Source organism: Galleria mellonella, unplaced genomic scaffold (genome assembly GCF_026898425.1).
Source record: "Galleria mellonella isolate WM207_F2 unplaced genomic scaffold, CSIRO_AGI_GalMel_v1 utg266, whole genome shotgun sequence".
In the NCBI taxonomy this organism is placed as follows: Eukaryota; Metazoa; Arthropoda; class Insecta; order Lepidoptera; family Pyralidae; genus Galleria; species Galleria mellonella.
This window is the reverse complement of record NW_026442061.1, coordinates 1697512-1721423: the sequence shown is the minus strand read 5'-3', so window position 1 is coordinate 1721423 and position 23912 is coordinate 1697512. Positions and strand designations below refer to the sequence as shown.

The 23912-nt window shown below is 33.8% G+C and overlaps 1 protein-coding gene across 3 annotated transcripts; it reads left to right on the top strand.

Moving 5' to 3' along the window:
• The first annotated feature begins 148 nt into the window (after positions 1-148).
• Positions 149-23788, top strand: LOC113515972 (GMP synthase [glutamine-hydrolyzing]). 3 transcript variants are annotated; one of them, XM_026900283.3, is made up of 16 exons: positions 149-275; positions 7691-7813; positions 8972-9158; positions 10327-10444; positions 11874-12030; positions 14741-14884; positions 15409-15505; positions 16446-16534; positions 16687-16892; positions 17721-17901; positions 18562-18696; positions 19246-19417; positions 19871-19988; positions 21092-21206; positions 21935-22126; positions 22518-23788. In XM_026900283.3, the coding sequence occupies exons 2-16, from the start codon at positions 7712-7714 to the stop codon at positions 22617-22619; spliced, it is 2115 nt and encodes a 704-aa protein (XP_026756084.1). In that variant the 5' UTR covers positions 149-275; positions 7691-7711; the 3' UTR covers positions 22620-23788. The 3 variants fall into 3 exon arrangements, with proteins under 3 accessions (XP_026756084.1, XP_052751084.1, XP_026756083.1); XM_052895124.1 differs by lacking the exon at positions 149-275 and adding an exon at positions 677-712; XM_026900282.3 differs by lacking the exon at positions 149-275 and adding an exon at positions 4736-4915.
• The last annotated feature ends 124 nt before the right edge of the window (positions 23789-23912 follow it).

Here is a 23912-nt window from a genome sequence, read left to right as displayed (position 1 = left end):
ACATTATATATCTACAAAAATATTTTATTAATACATTTTACACTAAATCAAAAATATTTTGCTTTTAATAATGCATGAAATATTATTTATAAACAATGTTTTGTTACATTTATAAATTAATTTTTTTTGTACACATCATTAAGTAGTAACATGAGCGCCACCTAACAACAATCCTTAGTACTAAAATTTTGTATTCGTAGTCCTGAATGGAGAATCACATTTTTTCGTGTTTTTCATGAAAGTATTCTTCTAAGATAGCGAATATTTTATTTTAGGTGAGTTTTAAAAACCATACCTTTAAATCAAGTGCTACCACAACATAATCCATTTGATAACAATGGCTGCTTTAGTTCGTGACTGGTTATGACCCAGAATCTAATGTCAAATCCCGGTTTTGTATTTAATTATCATCATATAACATGCACTTTTAATTCATAATAATCTATATCGTATTCAAATGTTTATTTTGGATAATATCTTCAAGACGCATATAAAATTTTTATCGTAAGTGTTTCGACAAATGTGCGAGGCGCCCGGTCTGCGATCTTGTCACTTCTGCTTGCTTGAAAATGCTTAAATTTATCTCCTTGTTATCTATTATTTTTATCTTTCGATCGCCAACATCTTATTTCCGAATAATGTTTATTGATATGTCTGATACATAAAAGTATCTAGTTGATATTTATGTGCCATGTTTTGCATTCTCAGAAAGGTATGTGATCATTCCTTTGTTAATAAACTTGGAACTAACAGCTCTATAATAATAAAATCCGTTTGTTTACCATACAACACCACATTTGTAATAATTCTCCAAAATTACATGACATCTATTGGTGTTAAAATGAGATAACCTTATTATTGTAACCTTTTCTGATACAATCAGAACCTATAGTTCACTCATGACATCTATAATTATTGAGTTTGATTTGTGTTCTGTGTAAGTATACTTATAATTTAAATTATATATGATTTCTTTTACTTTACATATTTAATAAATAATCTTTAACTTTGTTGAAATTAATAATTTAAACAATATTGTTAATATAATGAATAACAAAAATTATTATATTAAAATTATTTTTATACTTTATTATACACAAAAAGTTATTGAAGTAGAAAAACAAACATAATAGTGCAGAAAGGCAAATTTATCTCTAAAAGAGATTTTTTCCATCAAACTCAATATGAGAATAATTGACAATTTATTAATAGTTACAGTTCTACATGTGTACCAATCAACTTAAATGTTATATTTAAAAATAAATAAAATGTATTTAATGTAGTTATTTACTTATTTTATACACTATTATTTGATTAGATAATAGTATTTAATATATTTTATTATTTACTATTTGATAAAAGCACTTAGTTACACAGATTGATTACTAAATATGTGAAGTATAAAAAGAAAAACAGATTCCATAATGCTTTAAAATTGTATTGAAAATATATATGTATATTTTTTATTTATTTTTCATATAAACCTTTTATAACAACACTTAAATTAATAAATAAATGTATCAAAATTCATTGCATGGTGAAGAAATAATAGTAATTGTGAACATTTTGTTTTATACTATTTAAAGATGTGTTTGGTATATTACCTAATAAATGTATGGATTTATAAAACATCTTTTAATTTGATGCAATGTTGTGATATGTAAAAATATCATTTGACAAAATAAAATTCCTATACTTATTCTATTAATAATGTGAAATTTATTAATATGTGTGTTCAGATCATATTTCACTTTCAGATTACTGAAAGTGCATTGAACCTGAATTACAAATGCTCTTTCATCCCAATGTTATTTTTTTTTTATTATAGTATTTTATTTGAATACATTAATATAAGCATGTCTCGTTGTATTTCACTGTGATGAATTGTGAAGTGAAAATAGATCTATTTATTTATTATTATTTTCCAAGCACTTTAAAGGTGTTTAAAAATACTAAATAATTTTATTTATAGTTATTTCTAACTCCATTTTTAATATGTACTTGCTAAATATTGAATTACAAATTACTTAATTTACAAACTGTTAGAAATTGCTGCTGATATTTTAATTAATTCAATGAGTTCAACATTGTGTCTTTATTGGGCTGTTAACTATTTTTCATTGCATTATTTCAATTATTCATTCTATCACCTTATTTTATTCGTATAAGTTTGTAGATCTATTATATCTATTGCTTATGTTCACACATTCGTCAATATCATATGTAATCTGTCATGGGTGCCTTGGTAACATATGTGATGATATATATCTGTGTGTGATATATAGGTTGTTTTATCTTTCATTTATTTGAAAATTGCTTAATCATTAAATAATTTAATGGGTTATTTTTGCTTGTCAATAAAATAATACCAGAAATTTCCACTATCACTATACGCCTGATATTTTTTTTTTAATTATCCCTTCCTTGTGGTGATCTTTATTGAGAATTAATAAAATTCAATTAACAGTAATAAAAAATAAATACATAAATAGATACATGCTTTATAAATGAATTTATTTAATGAACATTGATATGAATTGTAAAACAAATCAGATTCTACCTGGTATTTAATTGTTACTGTCTAACTGTACTGACTCTTATTTAAACTTTTGTTTTTTTTTGAGTTAATTTATTCTTTAGAGGTTTGTTTGAATCGAAGCATTTGGTGTTCCATTGTTTCTGCTTACCCTAATGGGAGACAGGCGTGACAGATATGTATGTATGTATTTATTCTTTAGTTGCAAGTTGGTGATTAGTTAGTATAAGGTGAAATTAGCAATTAATGGACTCATTTATTTAAAAACTTAATTACTAAGAACAAGGTTAATATATGAGTATGCTTTAATATTTATATTACACTTTACACTGTCTCAATTTAGAATTTTTGTAACAAAATATTAATATGTATATTATTGGTACTCCATTTTCCCTATTTTAAAATTATAATGAGCATAATAATAAAATTTATATGAGTATTAGCTTTTACCCGTGACTTTGTTTGTGTGACCGAGATAAAAATAACCTATACCTTCTCCCTTCCATATAGTATGTGTATACCAAGTAATAATGGTGACTTTAATATAAGTACATGAATAAAAAAGGATACTCATTTATAAATATCAAGGCTTCTATGTCCATTGGTTTATATATTTGTAACATAGTCGGATTCCTGACTGACTTTACAAAAGGATCTACTTAATTACAATTTACTTAGTTTCTTATTAAATAGTGTACTGATAAAATGGATACATAAATTTGTAGCGCTGTATCCCATTATCTATACTAATATTATAAATTTGTAAGTTTGGATATTTTGGGGTAATCTTCGGTACTACCGATCCAATTTTAAAAATTCTTTCACTGTTAGAAAGGTACATTATTTCTGAGTTCCTAATTTCTATAATTTATCACCATAAATATAGTTTAAGTCGGCAAAATTCCATAATATGACGTACGCTGCCTACACGGTTTGAAATTAAGGAATAAAATCTAAAGCAAAAAATATTAATAACTTTTAGCTGTACAAAAAGGTCCACGACACCATAAATCTAAGTTTAATATCTCAGCAAAAAAAAAATTGTTTTTATGATAAAAGTGAAATACATTTTATAAGATTAAATTTGTATACAAGTTTGACATGTACTTTATAAATCCTTATAAAAACAAATAACGGAATAAAAATGCAAATTTTTTGGAGATAAAATTTACTTTTTACAACATGTTAATTGATGCAGTTGTTCAGAAAATAATGCGAAATAAAATTCAGTAAAATTATTGCATTGTCGCTGGCGCTGGCTGTGCAAGAATAGTAGGCGGGGCGCATAGGTGAGGGCGGTAGGAGGAACTATAATATAAACACATCAAATTGCTTAATAGGCCGTTCATTTTAAAATCTTACAAAATATTAATGTAGTACTTTTACACACGTCTAAATACCAACACCACTAAAATATGTTGATTAATTTAAAAGTTACACAAACATATATTGCACCCGTGCAAAGCTGGGGCGGGTCGCTAGTTTATAAAAACATAAATCTCATAATGTGTATAAGTCACACATCGAGAATAGACACAAAATTGTAAAAATTATATAAGAAAGTTACACATAAATACTTTCGCGCGGCTCTATAATCGTGCGTATTTACATTTTCCCGCCAAATTCTATTTAAAATAGTTTTTATATCAAAATTTCATAATCATCATGACTTCACTCATTCATTGTCTACCGCTGAACAGTAAGCCTTAAATTTCTGTGATCTGTTACAGTAAGAAAGGTATACAGCCCTAGAGGTTGGTCAGCGCAGCATGAGGGGTAATTCTGCCCTGGCCAGCCTCTAGGTCTTTGTTTAAAGTTTTGTTCTCTTTTAATACTGTATTGTGTTTTGTTCCCTTAGTCGCCTCTTACGACGCCCTTGTAATGACATTCCTAAAATGAAAACGAGTGTTTAGTGACACATCTTACCTACTCCATCTCTATCAATTTAATCAACTGACATTTATAGATTTAAAAGTCTACAATTGTCATTTATAGTTTTCTTACACCTGTGACGAGTCGAACAATTAGAAAGCCATTCTGCACTTGGCCAATGTTTGTATATATATTTACTCTTCATGTGTGGGATGTTTGCTATAAATAACGCACAGTCTTGGACTAAACTACGCGTTTCGTTTCACCATGATGTACGTTTTATTCATACTATCATTACGTGTAATATCGTATTTTCATACGGAAATGTCTTTTTGACTGACAACAGTTCTGTTGTTGTTTGTGTGTGTGAGTGTTGTTGTATAGTGTTGTTAACGGATGACTTTTGATTTCTGTCAGTGAAGATGTCCAGTACTAGCGGTGGTGAAAACTGTTTGTCTAAGCTATCTTTGTGTTGTGATGTTTAGTATTAAAGATTTATTATTTAAGGTACCGTCATATATTTTATATCTAGTACTTATACGGATAAATTACTTCATATTATATCAACGTATTTCTTTTTTTTTGTTTTTTGTTATTATTATTATTATATTCAAAATCTAATTCAGCATTTGTTTGTTTAATAAGTCATATAATCTACAACAGATATACTGACAATAAATAAATAACACCAAATGTGGATAAATCGAGAGAGATCCATTTAAATCGATATTTAATGTTCTATTGTTGCTACCTACCCCCATGATAGGCGTAATGTAAATATGGATATAAGTTAAAAATTTAAACAAAATCAATTTTTATTTCTTGATCTATCTATCTGTCTTAAACATGACTTGCTTTAATATTTGTTCCTTAAAATTATAGGAAATATAAAATCTTGTCGCGACCATACGTGAGAGTCTGATTCAATGACATGCTAACTTTAATTGTAACTTTTACTTTAATTTTACACTTTAAAATATAATAAATGAGTAATGATATAAAGCATCTTATTATCACAATAAAGTTAATAGTATGTAAAAATTATTAATTTTTTACTGCATCACGCTTAAAGGAGTTTTTATTTTTTGTGGATGACAATGGAATGGTAATCCCCATCTGCGCTATCAGTATACGCTGGCGGGGCACCAGTAAGGGATGATAGGTGAGATGAAAAGACAGATCAGCTAGCCCATCGTGTTGGGCCACCTGACCAGGAATTCAGCACGATGGTTTCCAGGGGGGACCACGTGAAGGTCGACCTGACGGGGTATATTGCTAGCAATAGTACTGGTAGTCCGTATTACTAACAATCCCTTCCCTCACGCTTTAAGGGTAGAAAGGATTCGAATTAATGTTAGTGCTTAAAGAATTTCCTACCTTTAATAAATTATTCACGAGGGTAGAATCACAGGTTAAACCTATTAAGTATAAGATTTTTTTGTTTCATTCTTAAAGGAAATTAATCTCTTTTTATTTCGAAAAATTCTGTCAAACTAATATAATAATAAATTATAGTTTATTTCGGTATAATATAAAAGAGATTTTATACTAATTTCTTTTTTTTTTTGTACCCTCATATAATTTTTTCTTAAATATCTTCCATGTATACGGGCAACGTTAGAGGAACAGTGCAAGTGTTTTGTACATACTATTCTAATTAATCCAGATTGTCTGTAAGAGATTGCTTTTAACGATAAGGCCACATTCTGTATAAATACTCCTTGTATACATACATCTCTATTGTGCACAATAAAGAGTTTATTATTATTTCTTATTTATTTTTATTACTTACTCTTCGTATAAGGTGAAAAGGAATTGTTAATAATAGAATCTAAAAATTCCAATAATAGCCATATATGTATATAATTGCTTAATTTGTTTCTGATAACCCTGTCAAGTTGACCTTACGGTCCCCCCTAGAAACAATCGTGGTTGTTTCTTATTAATTTTTTTACGATCGGCCAACTGACCCGTTTTCATCATCATCCTTATCATCACTCGCTGGTACCCCGCCAGCGTATACCGATAACGTAGGCGGGGTTACCATACCATTTTAACCCATTAAAAAAGCTCTTATAAATAAACATCAAATCTGAACTCTCTTCAATTCTCCCTCAATAAATTTACATAAATATATAATTTTCAAGTAAACCGCTTCTAATATTATTAATATTGACTTGTAATGAGTAACAGTAAGCGCAGCAAATTTTAACTAAGAATTTGTTACGCCTAGAAATTGCTTTCAAGCGAGTCATCCTGCCTGCACTTTTACCATAAAATAAGTATGCCAATTGCAAATATGTAGACACGGCTAATATATATTAGTTACACTAAATTACCTACGTTTGTATTGTTATTTGTCTACGTATTGTGTCAACAATGCAATGTAAAACATTAAAATTGTAAACGCTTTCCAAGTGGACCCTCAACTTGTTTGACATTTGACAGTCATATAAATTATTTTAATAAGTACATATGTTTTTTACAGTGATAGTAGTCGATTAGTGCCTACGACATAACTACCTCATTAGGGGTTACAATTATAGGCCATATTTTTTCTTCCTTTTTTTATCCTTTCTAATATTATAAATGTTAAACTAAGTTTGCTTGCTTGTTACTCACTATGAAAATTGGTATATACGTCTTATATGGGGTGGAGGATTTACTACTTTAAATAGGATAGGCTACTTTTAAAAAAATTTAGAGCCTACCTAAACATACTAACTTAACAGTTAGACACGCTGTAATGTTAGTATGGGAGGTACTAAATTTGTCAGTTTACAACCCATGTTTCTTTCGTGAAAATATTCGGTTTCCAAATTTAAAACAAGCACTTTTAAATAGTCTTTTTTTTATGAATGCAAGATTCGGAAAGTTGTTATCTGTTGAGAAGAGCCCACAAGATACTCAATAGTTATTTATTTAAATATTTGTATGGTGTCTCTATAGGTCTCTGTAACATTAGGTAAATAAATACATTTGAATGTGTTAAGTCTAAAATTACATGGTCTTCAAAAAGCCCGTCCCTGAAATTTCGGGCTCAATTTCATGTTTTCATTCATACCGAAATCGGCTCAGTAAATGGAGCTTAACATTTCATTCGTCATAAATCCTACCAAAAAATATCAAAGCAATGATATTTTAAGACTTAATTTTAATTTTAAATTTTTGTATCGTTCGGCTCCAAAATTTCGGAAAACATTTCATGGTAGGCCTTCTGGTTGTTTCTTTATTGTACATTTACTTTAAAATAATAATTGAGAAAAAAAACTTTATGTGCAGTGCTGCTGGCGAGTTGGCGAGATGCACACAGCCACTGCAGACGGGCAGTACCGCGGCGCCAACGGTTCCTCGCACGGCCGCGACAAACTCGCCATATTGGATGCTGGCTCGCAATATGGAAAGGTAATTTTAATCAATTGTCGTTAATGCAAACATATATTCACGATAGAGAACACAGTCCGATGGTAAGTCCGCCATATGTACATAGTTTCACTGTGCATTAAAGTTTAAATAAATAAATATGCAATGTCCGATCTAGCTTTCTGCCGTTCCAGGCAATAGTGAATATTTGCCGTCAAATCTATCTATATATAAATTGAATCGGTAATGTGTTGCTAAGCGCAAAATTCGAGTATTTGTTGAAGTTCGTATTGTAAAGAAAAATTCGATAAATTACCTACGTAAACCCCTATTTTTTTTTCATACAAATTTTTCTAATGAACTGACACAGTCCAATAGCTTTTAATGAAACGACGTCTGACGAATCAGCTTGTGTATAATAAAAATTATCATGTCAACATCCTGCACCGAGCATATTTACTCTTGGCATCATTAGAATTTCACTCATTTATTACTGCATAAACAAAAATGGCTACTATGAGAGAAATGATTATTAGTTTTTTTTAATGGATGACAATGGAATGGTAACCCCCGTCTGCGCTAAAGGTATACGCTGGCGAGACACCAGTGAGAGACAGGTGAGATAAAAAGGGATGTCAGTTAGCCTATCATAATGGGTCACCTGACCAAGAATACAGCACGATGGTTTCCAAGGGAAACCACGTGAAGATCGACCTGATAGGGTATATTGTTAACAATGGGATTGATAGTCCGCATTACTAACAATCCCTTCTGCCTTCCCCCAGGAAACCATCTTAGTTAATACATCATATCATCTCTCACTAATTCATGGTTACCATTCCATTAATACCTATTTAAAAACAGGCTACTCTAACCTCTTAATTAAATAGTTTGTATTCTTGTTTGCCTCTAAAAAAATAATGTATTTTTTTATTTGGTTGTTGATTTTAAGACTAGTGCATAAAATCAACTCTTTTTTTTTATTATCAATAAAAATACAAAGTTACAAAAATTATGTTACATTAGCATCAGTCCGTTGTATGAGAGTGACTCTGTCTAACATTTCCTACTAAAGATGTTACTAGGTATTCCATTTACAATGATGTTGCGGATGTCACTATGGGTGCCGGTACTTACCATTAACTGAGCCGCTCGTTTGCCCCTATGTTATAAAATAATCCATCAATTTTTTTTTTGCAGGTCATAGACCGAAGGGTCCGAGAATTATGCGTGGAGTCGGACATCCTGCCGCTGGACACGCCAGCCTACCACCTCAAGGAGGCCGGCTACCGAGCCATCATCATATCCGGTGGCCCCAACTCGGTCTACGCCGAAGACGCGCCTAGATACGACGCGGACATATTCAAAATTGGATTACCAGTATTAGGTAAGTAATAAGTTTCTTAAGAAACATACTTGAAATTATTTTAGGTATATTTTCATCAAGGATGTACAACAAAGAGTCTGGGATGATACTTTTGACTTGCTGATTTTTTTTCAAATATCTATAAGTACAAAAGTCGATTGCTTGGGTACCTCTCTCCCAGTCGTGTTTCAACCGTAAAGCAGTTGTGTTTGCATAGCTGTGTTTCGGTTTGAAGGGTGGGATATGGCGTGAATTTACTGGGTACGGAGGAGTAACACCTGAGTCCTCAGGAATGGCAACGCATGGGGGGTATCATGGGCGAAACGGTATACTCTGTTATGTCCATGATACTGCTCATGTCTATAGGCGACGGTTACCACTTTCCATCAGGTGGGCCGTCAGCTTGTTTGCCATTCTAAGTTGTATAAAAAAAAATGCGCGTACCCGGTTTACAGGGTATCATTTGACACTGAAATGACTTGTGACTCGAGATCTTCAGGTTACAAGGATTGGCAACGTGCACTTGGACTCTTAGTATATGCAGGTATCCATAAACTGTGGTAACCATTTATTGTTAGTCTAGTGTAAGCTTGTTATCCATATTAATTATTTAAGGCTGTATACTTGTTGGCAACTATCTAATAAATGTTCGTAATATTTATGTATTGCAACTTTCTATCAAGTTTACAATAAAAAGCACTAATCTAGACATACTACAGTGTAATTTTATATATTTGAGAATATGTATCAACTAAACAAAACAGGTTGATGATGAGGATGATGATACAGCCATCAACTGTCTATTGGTGAACATAGGCCTTCCCTTTGGAAGGATTTGCCTGTAGTTGTCACGCTTTGGCAGGCGGTTAGCAATCACAGTTAGGTTTTGATGATATTTTAAGAGGGACGCAGCTGCTCGTTTGAGATCTATTATCTCACTGGATATGCATCTTCTAGCACTTACAATTTTTATATAAGAGGTCTGATTTTTGCTGAAAAAGGCTGAATACAGATAGAAAAAAAATGGGGGACCCATGTCTAGAGATGCAATATTAATAAATTGTTATAATTATATATATATATATATATATATATATATATATATATATATATATATATATATATATATATATATATATATGTTTAATAGGGACTGCCAATAACTGAAACTAGCATATTTCTTCCGCAGGTATTTGTTATGGTATGCAAATGCTCAACAAAGAGTTTGGCGGTTCAGTGCTACGCAAAGAGGCTCGCGAAGATGGCCAGTTCGAGGTAGAAGTGGAGACGACATGCCCGCTCTTCAAGTAATTACTGCATTTTCATAATACTTGTAACAGCAAACTGCTGAGAACTACTGTGTTTTGCCTCCATGCCCTGAAATTTCATCACTCGTCAAACCGAAACACAAGCATGGTGCTGTTTACACAATATTGTATGCTTCAACATATTTAAATCACATTTTTAGTTCAATTACATACATACATACATATATATCTGTCAGGGTAGGCAGAAACAATGGAACGCCAAATGTTTTAGTTCAATTAATCATAAATTATTTCTAATAGGCAAGATTTTACTTTTTTGTAGTCTATGTTCTAGTCAAAAATTTAAGTAGATATTGTCTATGATTTGTCCCTCTTCCATTGGCGCTCGAAGAAGCAAGCGTGTCTCAGCGATATCGTTTAGTAAAATATAAAGATAAAATGCATTTCGATATTTGTAAGTTTTCAGTGCATTCATGAAAGAAATCAGAAAGTGAATTCAGTAATTTTCAAGTTTATTTACTAAGCCATCAAACCACGTGTGCACCCGCATTCATACACTATTTACGTGGACATTTGCTTTACGACTGAAATACAAGTGACAATACATACATCATACATTATATGTCTGTCACGTCTGGCTCTCATCACCCTCATACCCTAGACAGAACAAACCTCTTTCGTTTCCTCCACATTCATCAATCTTTTCATACACATTCGCCGATTATGGGTAATTTTAATTTGGCCTTCCTTTAGCATGTCGCCTATTTAGTCTACATATGAGAAAACATGTTATACATAACTGAATTAATATTAGGGGTATCCTTTCAATGATATAATAAGTATTATCACAACATGTTTTATTTTCTTATTTCCATTACAGTCTACAGTACAGCACACCACCATAGAGTAATTACCGATACAGAGTACCTCCACAGACTATATCTAAACATAACATAAATAATCTGTTACAATAACAGATTTGGTTGTATATTAGCTTAACATACTACTTCACCATCCTATGGTTTAGATTCGAACCCTGAACAATAAATTTTGTATTCATGTGTATGGTTGTTTGTATTGATCAAAGTGTTTTCTATGCCTGTGTATTTTCAAAAAAATATATGTATTAATACTCATAATACAAATTCTTCATTTGCTACTAGATACCGCTGTGCCAATATTACTAGAGATAAGTAATATTTATTCTCTATTTTCACCTTAAGAAAAGATATAATTGAAACAGGCAATAATAGACGGCCTTATCACTAAATAAGCTCATCTAGATAATCTTAGCATAGAGAAGAGTGACTAAACCAGTATCTGATGAAGGTATAATAATAATATAATTTAAAAAAAAACATAACTACAATACATATATACAATATCAGGTGGACTCTTTACTCTTTTGCCTCCCTAACAATGAAAAAAAAAACTAGACAGTCAGTTCATTAATTTTTTATTTTCGCAGCCGATTAGAAAAATTACAACCTGTACTGTTGACACACGGCGACAGCGTACAGAAGGTGGGCGAGAGGTTCCGCGTCGGCGCGCAGTCGTCCAACCACCTCATCGCAGCTATATACAACGAGCAAATGAGGCTTTACGGCGTGCAATTCCACCCGGAGGTACGTTGGAATATTTTAAACAAAGCACTAATAGAAATACTAACGATTCGCCCTGGCTTCGCATTTATAGGTAGATAGATAGATTAATAAAAATACTCAAGAATTTTGAAATATACATATTATATATAAAATTCTCGTGTCACGGTGTTTGTTACCAAACTCCTCCGAAACGGCTTTACCGATTTTTATAAAATTTCGTGTGCATATTGGGTAGGTCTGAGAATCGGCCAACATCTATTTTTCATACCCCTCAATGATAAGGGTGACCTACCCTTAAATATATATTTTTTTTTTTTGACATTTATTTTTATTTTATTATGACTAAGCATAGAAAATTACATACAGCTTCAAATTTTTACCCTTTTACGATCAACCCCTGTTTTTTAATCGCGATTTTTATATTCCGAAAAAGGGTTGCAAGATGACGATCAAATATAATCGATACGATACGAAATACGATAAATTTTCATGAAATAATGTATATGGTAAAACAACGTTTGCCGAGTCAGCTAGTATTCAATATAAAAATATTAATTATACAAAGCTCTTGATACTTTAGGTTACGTTATTGAAATTTTCATGGGCAGTTCTAATTATTTTTTTAATAATATCTAGCTTATCTTACTCAATGATAATGTAGTTTTATGATCAGTGAAAAAATTTTAACAGTTTTTCAACAAAAAAAAAAACAGTTCAGTTGTTTTCTTATTAGAAACAACTAGTTTACAAAAATATCTTTTTATAGTATTGGTTTAGATTAATATACACAATTACTGTAATATGACATTCATATTATTACCAGAGGGAGACTTTGTACAAAAGTCGATTGCTTGGTTACCTCTGTCCCATTCGTGTTTCTACCGTGAAGTAGTTGTTTGCATGGCTGTTTCGGTTTGAAGGGTGGGATATGGCGTGAATTTACAGGGTACAGAGGAATAACATTTGAATCCTCAGGAATGGCAACGCATGGGGGTATCATGGGCGAAACAGTAGGTATACTCTGTTATGTCCATGGTACTGCTCATGTCTATAGGCGACGGTTATCACTTTCCATCAGGTGGGCCGTCAGCTTGTTTGCCATTCTAAGTTGTATAAAAAAAATATATAATTAATAAATGAATATACCTAGAAATGTCGAATAAATAAATTAAAAACAACAATAATTTTTCTAACAAATTTAAAAGAAGTTTCTCAATTCAGCCGGTCTTATTGTATGTGTGTGTTAATGTAATTGATTTGTAATAAATGTACATATATATTCTGAAGTTTACAAGGTGGAGAACATTATTCGAGTGCATCGAACTTCACCCAATTATCCACTACAAAGTTGCATAATGGGCATCACTCACCCTTGGCGAAATTAAAAAAAAAAAGTGTGTTCCACAAAAAACATCTACATATTTCAATTGTGGCAATTTTTATATAAAAACTAAAGTGGTGAACCAAATTTGTAAAAATTTCTATGGGGCCGATCTGTAAAAATATATCTGATAAAAAAATAATTTCAAATCATTTCATAACTGATGACGGTAACAAACACAAAGAAACGAAACCGAATTGAAAACCTTCTTTTTGAAGTCGGTTGAAAATGTGTTTGTTTGTTTTAAATAGGATCTCGGATAAACTGTTACATTATGAAATTAACAATATTATATGATCGTAAATGAACATGTCTCTAGTTACTAATATTTATGTTGGCAGTATACCGAGCGTATGAAAGCGGTCGTTTCATTGCATACCTATATACTGTTGAATTCAGTGTTCACTACGTACTGTAGTGTATTGGCACGAATATCGAGGCCAACACATTGATGACACAGATGTCACGTTAGGGCACAGTATAAATAATAGTATTACTTTAATATCGCTTTTATTTATTCAAAATTGATAGATAAATAAAATGTATGAAAGGCGGACTTAATGTGTTCTCTTCTCTACCAACTTTAGGCGTGTGCAGAGCATTATATAAAAATAATTTGATTATTTCTAAACATCAATAATTCAATTTAAAAATTTACATACATTATTGATAATTTAAAATTATTTCATAGAATAACAAAAAAAAAATGGATATTTGAAAAAAATGGATATACTGATTGTTACACACAATTTGGTTTCGATATTTTTGATGTATTTAAAAAATAAATAAATTATTACCCATTTTATTATTATGTGCACAATGAATTACGTAAACACACTTAAACACCATTTTCGAACAACATGCACACTCTGTATTTCGTACATTTCACTTCGACACAAAATTTTTATTTATTAAAAATAAAGCATTTATTATAATTTTTACAAAGTATGGAAAAATGATGCTTCCTGACACAGGCATTACTCAGATAATGAAGCAGATACCAGCTACTCGATAGAAGATTTTATTCATGAACGTAATTCATGATAGCTATTTTTTTTTTTTATTTTTCTTTGCCAGGGAATTTCTGCGGCTGTCTTTTGGCCTCAACATAAAATCAGTAATTTGCTCTTTTCAAAACAAAACAATAAATTGAATTGTGACGATTTTGTGTTATTGTGTGTTAAAATATATAATACTTCTTTTATGCATCTTACTTTTATTTATTTATGTATATAAAAGTTTGTTGTTATAAATATATTAATAAAATATAAAAATCATATTCTGATACATTATTTTTATTAAAATAATGAAGTCGATTCTAGAATTATTAAAAGTTGTAATTATTCACAGGTGGACCTAACTCCAAAAGGGAAGCAAATGCTCTCCAACTTCCTGTTTGACATCGCGGGTCTGTCACGCTCGTTCACGCTACGCTCGCGACGCGAGGCCTGCATACAATACATAAGAGAAACTGTTGGAGAGAACAAAGTGCTTGTATGTACATAAAAATAAATATTTTCAGGAATAGCTTTCCTAATGAGGTGGACAGAGGCATTGTTGAATGTTGCTGCTATGACGAACATATCACTTGGTAGTTCAAGATAATGGGATCTCCCTGAAAAGTTCTTGTGTCTATACGTATATAAGTTTCTGATAATTGTTTTTACTTCATGCGGAAGTCTTCTTCAAGGTTTTTTTTTACTGGGGGGTAATGGAATAGTAACCTTGCCTGCGCTATCGGGATAGGCTAGCGGGATACCAGTGAGAGATAATAGCTGAGAATGAAAAGGCAAGCCAGTTAGCCCATCGTGATGAATACACCTAGTATTCAGCACAATTGTTTCTAAGGGGAACCACGTGGAGGTCGACCTTACAGGGTTATATTGCTAGCAATGGGACTAGTACGCTTTACTAACAATCCCTATAAATTTTTATCATCGAAATATAAAAATAAATATTATATTGATGCAAAACAAAATTTTATCAATAGATGTATTATTATACTATTGTTTTACTAGGTGTTAGTGAGCGGCGGTGTGGACTCTACAGTATGTGCAGCCCTGCTGCGCACCGCTTTACGCGAGGACCAAGTTATCGCCCTACACATTGACAATGGTATGTAAATGTGTAATTCGATTTACAAAATTTGTATTTCCCATTCGTGTTTCTACCGTGTAGCAGTTGTGTTTGTATGGCTGTGTTTCAGTGTGAAGGGTGGGATATGGCGTGAATTTACTGGGTACAGAGGAATAACATCTGAGTCCTCAGGAATGGCAACGCATGGGGATATCATGGGTTAAACAGTATACTCTGTTATGTCCATAGTACTAGTCCATAGTAGCTCATGTCTATAGGCGACGATTACCACTTTCCATCAGGTGGGAAGGCCGTCAGCTTGTTTGACATTCTAAGTTGTATAAAAAAAAAAAACACACACACACACACACATATTTGACGATTATGAAAAAGAGGCTGCGCGAGAGGAAAGTTGTTCTGTTTAATAAATACTATATATATTGTTGGAAATGTTTTGTTATACTGTTTCTTTAACATTCTCTATATGATAAGTTTTTTATTATACATATTTAGTAAACAATTTTGTTATGTATACTTTTATAGAATTATCAATGCTTAAAATAAATAGAATAAAATTATAGATAGATAGATAAACTATTTATGTCAAGAGATACACAAAAATTGTGACAATAGTAATAGAAACAAAAAAAAACATAACAAAAAGGCGGTATATACAAAAAAATTTACATAACATAATATATGAAAATGTAATATGTGTACCACAGCGATGCAAGAAGGCAACATGTCAGTGAGTTGTTTGTTTAATAAGCAAACCAATAATTTTTAGTTACTTCTACCGCCTGAAAAGTTCCCAAAGGAACGTGCAACAAATACCGCTGTTGGTTTTAATTTTAACTGATTGTATTATTATTTTTATGGGTCTTCTTTTTAAATGTACTTACCATGTTTCTTGTAAATAAATAAATAAAGTAAATGACCAATATCGAATGTTAATGCTAAGTACTTTTGTTAATTGCAGGTTTCATGCGCAAAAATGAAAGTACTAAAGTGGAAAGAAGCCTTCGTGATCTTGGCGTGCGTTTACACGTTATCAATGCAGCTCATCAGGTATATTTTTTATATTATTAGATAAGTAATACATTGGAAATTATATAATGGTTATATTATTTACTTGAAATTATATTAGAATTACCATTCTCATTATTTCCTGTTACTAGCAATCATTTCCCCATCAAATAACACTATGTTTTGGTCCCCAGTTCCGGCAAGGCAGCACAGTGATCCGCGAGGCGGCGGTTGGCTGTGCCGGCGGCGCGGCAGGGGCGGGGGGAGGCGTGGGCGGAGGGGGGCGGGCGCGGCACACCCCTCTGCTATGCCACGCCACCTCGCCAGAGGATAAACGGAAAATTATCGGCGACGTTTTCATACGCATTGCCGAGCAGGCCGTGCACGACCTACAGCTGCAGTCAGTACACACCTTTACTTTCTACCGATAGTCTAGCGCCACTTTTTGCGCATCTTCGGTTGTGGTTCTTTGACAATCGAAGATCGGCAGCGGAACGTAGCAGCCACGTTCAACATGTCTCTGGCCACATGAATACTAACTAAAGCGAGTAGACAACGCTAATTGTTCACTAAGTCTAGTGCGTCATATAAGAAATACGTGCAATATAGCGTTACCGGTCGTATATCAGGGAGTCGGCATCTAAGCAAACGAAGGCGACGGAAAATACGCTGAATGTGGTGCTAGCTTAGCTACATTCACATATCTTCTGTCGCTGAAGATACGCAACAAAACACCAGTACATCAAGTTAAATATTTGAAATATTCAATCATTACATCTAGGTAAAGTCACGAAACACATGTACCCGGCGTCTGTTCAGTCATTGGCGCGCAGTCATCCAGTCGAAGATACGCTGAATGTGGCGCTGGGCTGCCTTTACACTTATAACTACTTCAATAATTACCTAATATACTTAAGTACATAAGTAAATCTTTTAGATTCAAAGGTGGCCTTACGATAAACATATGCTTTGGAGGAAACAACGCAAATGTTGTTCCTACACGGAAGTTATCAATTATTAATAAGTATACCAATTGTATGAGTACTTGTCAAAGTTGATTCAGAATTTGCCAGAATATTTCATAACATATTCATAAATTTATATATTTTATTATAATTTATATAGTTCCTTAATTAATAATTGATATATCTGTATCAGAACTTTCCCTTGCCTGTTATTTCTTAAAAAAAAAAACCTAAAAATCGTATATAGTGCGTGTGGTACACAGGGAGGATCAAGTGCTGCTGGGGCAGGGCACGCTGCGGCCGGACCTGATCGAGTCGGCGTCGTCGATGTGCTCCACCAACGCGGCCACCATCAAGACGCACCACAACGACACCGAGCTCGTGCGCCTGCTGCGACAGCGCGGTCGCGTCGTCGAGCCGCTCCGGGACTTCCACAAGGACGAGGTCACTATATTGAATACGTTAATATCGAATCCCAATCAAAAATCCCAAGAAATTAATGCTGAAATAAAATTACAGAATTGTCATAAAAAAAAATACTCTAAATTATATAAATCATCATCATTTCATATAATCCTCACTTAAGCCTCCCCCATAGACTGCCGTAAAGAACGGTCCTGGGCCACCTGCATCCACTGACTCCCTAAACTGAAATTGTATACATTTTGTGACGTGTGGTAATGTAAAAATTCATGATAAACTGAAATCTCTGGACTGACTTAAATGAAATTGTGTAAATATTCATAACCATCAAGGAAAGAGCATATTCCTGTTTAAAAGGCCGGCATCACACCTGCAATGCCTCTGGTGTTACTGGTGACCATGGGCAGCGGTAGTCACTTGCCATCAAGTTAGCCATATGCTCGTTTGCCCTCTGTATTATAAAAAAAAAAAGTAGGGACCAAAATAGTAGTTGCCAAGTCAGCTAGCTATGTTGTAGATCTAAAAAGTAACCCTTTTCTAATAGTTTCAAAACAAATAACATGTTTCCTATCTAAGGTAGAACCATAAAAAACGTGACGATTTGAAAGAGCTTCTGTTCAGAATTTTTGTTGTTTTTTTTTTTTTTTTTTATTAATGTGTTGTGGTGGCATGTACACGCAGGTCCGTGCACTGGGCGTGGAGCTGGGGCTGCCGGCGGCGCTGGTGGAGCGCCACCCGTTCCCCGGGCCCGGGCTCGCCGTGCGCGTGCTCTGCCAGGACGAGCCCTACACCGACCGTGACTTCGCAGAGACGCAGGTACGACGCTAGCCACTAACATCGCTTACCCAGAACGCATACCCTGGCCATTACGTATACCACACTCACCAATCAACCAAGACAATCGGAACACCCAAACATTGTGGTCCCCAGAGACAACCAGCGCAATGAGAATTTCTTGAAGCTTCTACCTGCTCTCTCCTGTGAGCGAAAAAATCTTATCATCTGCGAGACCCGTTCAAGCGGATGATAAATTTACGGTAAAATGTGCTTTGAACACACCACTTCTTAAAACACAAACTCTGTAAGGTTTTCTCCGATAGACACACATCAATATCCGCTCGTCTTCTGCAGAACAAATGGAATAATGAATTCTCCCACATTAAAAAAAAAGTTGCCATCAGTGTATTTGATAAATATTTTTATTTATTTTGTGGCAGAAAACAAGCGAAAATTACAAAAAATATATTATTTTAAATTAACTTTTTTATATATGTAAATTGACTAAATCCTGAATGTACATAATCTTGAAATGTGTTTGCTCTACAATATTTATCACGTAATTAATCGCAATATTGGTGTGTGCAGGTAATAGTGAAGATAATGGTGGAATATGCGTCGATGTGTGTGAAATCGCACGCGCTGCTGGGCCGCGTATCGAACGCGTGCAGCGCCGCCGACCAGGCCGAGCTCAAGCGGATCTCGTCCAAGACGCCCGTCGCCGCCACGCTGCTGCCGCTGCGCTCCGTCGGGGTGCAAGGTGCGGTCGATCACACGCCCGGTCACATATCCATCCAATCATCTCACTCACACATCCGGTCACTTACTTATCCAATCACCTCACTTGCCTTCAATCACCCCACTAATCCCTCCAATCACTCATTTTCCCACCCAATCACCTAACTCACTCGCCACCCAGTCACCCACTCACTTATTCGATCACGTCACACTTCCACATAATTCTCTTACTCACCCACACAAATACCACTCGCATCCACACAATTATTTATTCTTGAAAACATAAAATAAAACAATTTGGATGTTAGTAAAATAAAAAAGAAAACAAAATTTTGGAAATGATAAAAAATGTGAATAAAATTTCGTGTTTGTATCAGACAATCTATAAACTACTGTATTGACCACAATATGATTTTGTTTAAATGTATTTTTATATATATATATATATATATTATTTATTTAATAATTATTGCAGGTGACGGGCGGACATACAGCTACGCGGTAGCGTTATCAACGGAGCGCTACCCTCCCGACTGGAAAGACATGTTCTACCTCGCCAAAATGATCCCACGCGTCTGTCACAATGTTAACAGGTCTGTTGAACGTTCAATGTATACACAAAAATTCCGTATGGTCCCGGCATAGAATAGGCCACCCCTTACTTTGCTGTGGGTATCGTAAGACGCGACTAAGGTAATGCGAGGGATGGGCAGCAGCGTTCCTCTTAAAACGTCTTCAAAGCTTAACTTCGGTTGCCAATCCGCCTGTCTAGCGTGGCAACTACTAGCAAACCCCAAAGGGTAGGCTTATATTCAGCAGTTAGACAGTTAAAGTCTTATATACTGATGATACAATAAAGTAAATAAATACATAAATAAACTCAAGACTAGAATTCCTGATAGTCAGATTTTATTTTTTATACAACTTAGAATGGCAAACAAGCTGACGGGCCACCTGATGGAAAGTGGTAGCAGTCGGCTATAGACATGAGCAGTACCATGGACATAACAGAGTATACTGTTTCGCCCATGATACCCCCTATGCATTGCCATTCCTGAGGACTTAGGTGTTATTCCTCTGTACCTAGTAAATTCACGCCATATCCCATCCTTCAAACCGAAACGCAGCCATGCAGACACAACTGTTTCACGGTCGAAACACGAATGGGACAGAGGTACTCAAGCAATCGACTTTTGTACAAAGTCTCCCTCTGGTATATCAGATACATTTATTGACTTACTATTGCTGTGAACATAACATTTGATGTGCCTACATTTCACTGAACTTATTAGAATCCAGTATTGTCATTATCTACTATTGTAACTCGGATTAATTTGGTTTATTTATCAGTTTTTTTTTCCATCATCTGAATCAATACAATACACATAAACAGTGTTTAGAGATTTGAAAAATCTGGATATTATCATCAACTTGGCCACTAACTGTACAATATTTATTGCTAACACATCTACAGATTATATTAATAATACTTATCATAATCTCAACAATTATCTGTCCACTGCTGAACATAAAAATAAAAAAATAAGAAAATTAATACTTGTGATTCTTTATTAAATAAAAAATAAAAAATTATATAAAAAAGAAATTTCTAACAACAGACCAAAATATTATTTACACAGTGTCGTCATATGCCATTTTATCTCGGCATATTATTAACATTCATTTTTATTTTCAGGGTTTGTTACGCGTTCGGCGGTATAATTAAAGAACTAGTGACAGACATAACGCCAACTTTCTTAACACAACAAGTTATATCAACTTTACGTCAGGCCGATGACATCGCTATGCAGGTGAGTTGAATATATCTTATATTTGTGGCGAATCAAAAAAAGAATAAAAACATTAAACGAAAAATTTTAATACATATTGGTGTGTTCACCATTGAAATTGCAATTTTTTACGTATAAGTCTTATGTGCTGAATTCGGCTGTTTTATTATTTTTTACGAAAAACTAAAGCTAAACTAGTTCTAACTAGTTTTCACAAAATGCCCTCAAATTTATATAATTTACATAAATAGTCTATGAATCAGATAGTGGTTGATAATGATTTTTCGCTGATATTATTACAGAATAACTCGATATTAAAAGTATTAAAAAAGGTATAATGAGTTGCCACAATTAAGTAATGCAGCATCGGAATTATCTATCAATTTTCAACCGAGTTCAAAAGAAAAATTTTCTCAATGAAGAGGGATTTTCAGAATAATATATATATATATATATATATATATATATATATATATATTTGATGGGTGAAAATGGTATGGTAACCCCGCCTGCGCTAACGAGATACGCTGGCGGAGCACCAGTGAAGGGTGATAGATGAGAATGAAAACAGATCAGTTAGCCCATCATGATGAATTCATCAGGAATTAACCATGATAGTTTCCAGGGGGAACCGCAAGGAGGTCGACCTGGTATACCCAATATTGCTAGCAATGTGATTCTCAGTCTCCATTACTAACAATCCCTTTCCTCCCAATGAATATTATATTGTTGTGGCGCGGGGTGAACAGGTGCTGGTGTCGAGCGGCACGGTGTCGCGCGTGGCGCAGATGCCGGTGGTGCTGGCGCCGCTGCACTTCGACCGCGACGCGGCCGTGCGCGCGCCCTCGTGCCAGCGCTCGCTCGTGCTGCGCCCCTTCCTCACGGCCGACTTCATGACCGGCGTGCCCGCGCTGCCCGGCTCCGACGCCATGCCGCAGGACGTCAGTACCCGCTCGCCTTGTCTGCTACTACCTATCATCACAATATCACCTTATCTGTCTACTGCTAAACATAGGCCTCTATCATAGACTGCCATAAGGAACGGTCCAGAGCCACCTGCATCCACTAACTCCGTGCAATGCATTTGAGGTTTTTACTCCATCTAGTAGGGGTTATCCTACACTGTTTGCCTGTACAGGGTCTCCACTCAATCTTCAATCTTCTTTCTTTGAATTTAAAAGAATAAACACTCCAGACAAATTAATTTCAAGTGTATGTATGTATGTGCGTATATATATAAAGAGAAAGCAGCGTACAGTCTAGTACAGAAAAAGTACAAAAAAAAGGAACTTTTGCAGTGACTATTTTATAATGTACATAAATTGTCCACAGGTATTAGACAGGATGCGTAAGGAATTAATGAGCGTGCCAGGCATATCCCGCGTACTGTACGACCTGACTCCAAAACCTCCAGGCACCACCGAGTGGGAATGATCGCGCCAATCGCCTTCCTTTTATATATTTTTTTACTAAAAGAACGCACCCTTGGGGCAGTGACTCTAGTTTCTTAGTACTGCACCAAATGCCAGTTTTGATCTAAAAATTCAACAGAATATGAAACTCATATTTATATCAGTTGTTTTTAAGATGTTTTTGATAGAGTGAAAGTTAGCCAAGAACGATGAAATCTGTCTATAGTTACATGAACATATTATTGTTGATTTACCCAATGACGTCGTTGATTTAATTGCTTTTTATTGTTTGTTAGTTTATGAAAAAATCAGGCTTGTTACATATTTATATGCAATAATAAAGTGCCTAATTATCAAACACGTTGAAAGTGTGCAACTACTCTTTTTATTATAACTCTTTGTATAAATATCTATACAGGTCCAAATGACTTTCATTATACACGATTAATGAATTTTCTGTTACTTTATAATGGTTTTATTTTATATGTTTTATTAGTATGTAATCCTGTATAGATTTATATTACACATGATCCTAGTTGTTGATATCATAACGGTATTACAAGAATGTATAGAATAATTAAATAATTGTAGATTGAGAAATTTGACGACCTGACTGAATTTAGAACCTAATATGTCAGTGATCAAGGCTGACTGTCTCTCGGTTAGTCTGTAGAAGATATGATATCGGTTATCAAATTATTTAATAAAATAACCAACGCTGACGAGAGACTTATAGGTGGGGGACAATATTCTCTAATATCATTATGATGTACTTGCCACGCACCCATGTTATATAATTAACGCAGATGTACATTATATTTTGACTGACAAAAGGTACCCCGAATGTTGTTCCTCGTAATATCTATCTCAGAACATGTTCTTGTATCTTTAATATGTATATGTTGCAACAACTAGAGCACTGCCCAGTATTTGAAGTTATGTAAATACATTGGTGTAACACAAGATACATTCGCGTAACATGTTATTGTTAGCTCCACTGATCAGTCACATTTGTAACGTGTAGTAATTTATTGTCCAAGGCTGTGTAAAAATTTATATAAAGCCTGCAATTTAGTCCGCTGACAAGGTTAATGTAACAAATCTTGTATTAAATCGAAGACACATTGTGTTTATGGAATGGTTCAGTGTTCTTGACTGGAAGTTTCATAATAAAAATTATATTATGCTTTATTTTTATAATGTATTTTATTTCGATATACCCCTTCATGCATCTCTATTAATATTACTAATAACGCAATCAATTTTTTTTTAAAGGATGATGATGGAATTGTAGCCCCCCGTCTGCACTATCGGT

Bases quoted from the DNA above. Each gene is read 5' to 3' on its own strand.
- LOC113515972 (XM_026900282.3), top strand. From the start codon at position 4,886: ATGTTTAGTATTAAAGATTTATTATTTAAG. The intron at 10,445-11,873 runs GTAATTACTGCA...TTATTTTCGCAG, and splicing joins ACGACATGCCCGCTCTTCAA to CCGATTAGAAAAATTACAAC. The intron at 21,207-21,934 runs GTGAGTTGAATA...CGGGGTGAACAG, and splicing joins CCGATGACATCGCTATGCAG to GTGCTGGTGTCGAGCGGCAC.